General features: G+C 25.0%; 1 protein-coding gene across 1 annotated transcript; it reads left to right on the top strand.

The window, feature by feature from the left end:
* Window positions 1–56: 56 nt before the first annotated feature.
* Window positions 57–2,603, top strand: ENU1_010890 (DEAD/DEAH box helicase domain containing protein; the record flags this gene model as incomplete). The annotated part of the gene is made up of 1 exon (XM_008856674.1): window positions 57–2,603. The coding sequence occupies one exon, from the start codon at window positions 57–59 to the stop codon at window positions 2,601–2,603; it is 2,547 nt and encodes an 848-aa protein (XP_008854896.1).
* Window positions 2,604–2,868: the final 265 nt, after the last annotated feature.

The following is a 2,868-nucleotide window of genomic DNA, read 5'->3' as shown; positions in this document are numbered from 1 at the left end:
TATTTGTTCGAGATAATTGAAGGATTTTTAAGAAAAAAAGAACAAAAAAAGAAGAAATGAAAGAAAGGAAAGAATATAATAAAAGAAGAGAAGAAGAGATATTAACGAGATATATGAGTAAATATGAAACGCCATTTTTCAAGAAGCCACAAACAATAATGACGAAAAGTGAAAGAAGAAAGGAAAAGAAAGAAGAAGAAGAGGGAGAAAGACTTCTTCGTCCAAGAGGAAGAGATGGAAAGAAAGAGAAGATAGAGGAGATAAGAAGACGAGGGATTGAGAGATATATTAAGATAGAGAGTGTGAGAAAAGAGTATGAGAAGAAAGGGATACAAGAGTTATTTGAGTGGCAAGTTGAGTGTCTAAAAGAAAAAGGAGTTAGAGAAGGCACGGAGAATTTAGTGTATAGTGCACCGACAAGTTCAGGGAAAACGTTGGTAAGTGAAATTCTGATGATAGAGAGATACTGTCAAACGCAAAAGAAAATGATATATATAGTACCATATGTGTCAATGGCACAAGAAAAAGAAGAGTATTTTCAAGAGATATTCAAAAGTATAAAAATCAATATAAAAGGATATTTTCAAAATCGAGTAATAGACAAAGAATTTGATATTGGGATATGTACTATTGAGAAGGGGAATGGAATAATTAATAAACTAATTGAAGAGAAAAGTATTGAAGAAGTAAGTCTTATTATAATTGATGAAATTCATATGATATTTGATAAAAGAAGAGGACAAATAATAGAAAAGATAATTAATAAAATCACAAGTATTGAAAGAAAGATACAAATAATTGGGATGAGTGCAACAATAGGAAATATTTCAATATTTGAGAAATGGATCAAAGCAAAAACATATCAAAGTACATATCGACCAATTAAAATTGAAGAATATATTGTTTGTAAAGGAAAAGTAATAAATAAAGAAGGAGAAATTAAAAGAGTAATAAAAGGAGAAGGGGATATAGAAAATATTATTTCAATAATGGAAGAAGCAAAAAAAGAAAGAAAAGGAGTAATATGTTTTTGTTCAACGAAAAAAGGATGTGAAAGAATGGGAAAAGAAATTGTTAAAATACTAAAGAAAAGGAGAAAAGAAGAAATGAATAAAGAAATAGAAGAACAAAGAATAGAAATGATTAAAGAAATGGAAAGAAGTAAATTTGGAATAGAAGAAGAATTTCAAGACATGATTAGATATGGTATTGTTTATCATCATTCAGGAATAACTAATGAAGAAAGACAAATAATAGAAAAGTCATTTAAGAAAGGAATTATTACATTAATTATTGCTACTAGTACATTAGCACTTGGAGTAAATCTTCCAGCTAGTCGTGTAATTTTTGATAAACCAAAAATTGGAAAAGAATATTTGACAAATGTTCAATATCAACAAATGAGTGGTAGAGCAGGAAGATTTGGAATTGATGAAAAAGGAGAAAGTTATATTTTTTGTAAAGAAGGAGAAATATCTATTGTAAAAAATCTTATGAAAGTAACAAATGAGAATAAAGAAATAGAAATAGAAGAAAAAGAAGAGATACAAGAAAAAGAAGATATTTTAGAAGGGATTTATAATGGAATTATTGAAAATAAAAAAGATATTGAAAAATGGATTGAAAAAACACTTTATTGGTATACAATTAAAGAAAAAGAAGGAGCAGAAGAATGGAAAAAAAAGTATAGTGAAAAAATGATTGAGATATTAAAACATGATGGTATGATTGAAGAAATAGAAGAAGAAGGAGGAGAAAAAAAAATTAAATGTAATCAAATAGGAAGAGCTACAGTAAAAGGAGGAATGGGAATTAAATTTAGTAAAGAAATATATTTTAATATTAATGAAGGGTATTTAAAAAACAATATAATAAATAAAGATGTATATTATTTGTATTTAGGAATTAATAATGAATATGAAATAAATTGGAATTGTTTTGAAAAAAAAGTAGAAGATATAGAAGATATAAAAAATAAAAATAATAAAGAATATCAAGACTGTCAAGAATTAATGAAAAGTATTGGGATTAATCCAGTATTTATTTGTTATATGGAAAGTATGAAAAAAGTGAAATTAACTAATGATATTATTAAGAAAATTGAAATTCATAAAAAATATTATTATTTTATCATTTTATATGAAATTATTCATGAAAAAAATATTATTCAAATCATTAATGAAATGGGAATTAGTAGAGGAGTTTTACAACAACTACAAAATAATACTATTACTACTTTAAATATGATCATTCAATTCTCTAATGAATTACATAATTTTGATCTTTCTTTCCATTTGAAAGTTTTAATTGATCGTATCAAATTTGGAGTTTGTAGTGATATTGTACATATTATCCAAATAGATGGTATCACTAAAGAAATTGCTCGTAAACTCATTGTCTTCGGTTTTAATGATATCTCTAAAATTGCTCATGCTTCTTTTCTTGACATTTTTTCCCTCATTCATCACTTATCAACATCTCATTCACTATCTCAATTACAAATTGATTTAGAACTAACTCAAAGAATAATACAAAGTGCACAAGAAATTAATACTTTCAATTTAAATCATGTCCAACTTAATAATTTACTTCAATCCAATTAATATTTATCATTTTCTTTCTTCTCTATTCTATTATTTATTTCATTGTTTCATTGAAGAAAATCCATTAAAGTATTATTTATTCATTTTATATCATTTTTATCTCTTTCTTCTTCATTATCTTGACTTTTATATTTTTCATTATCTTTCTTCTTTTATTTCATATCTTTTACATTACTCATTTCATTACCTATATACAATCTGAATGAATTGTATGGTTATTCATTCTAGAAAATACTATAGATTATACAGAATAATATTTAAATAT

Source organism: Entamoeba nuttalli, assembly GCF_000257125.1.
Source record: "Entamoeba nuttalli P19 unplaced genomic scaffold asmbl_2141, whole genome shotgun sequence".
NCBI lineage: Eukaryota > Evosea > Mastigamoebida > Endamoebidae > Entamoeba > Entamoeba nuttalli.
Note: the sequence above shows the minus strand (reverse complement) of the source record. Positions and strands in the feature narration are given on the sequence as shown.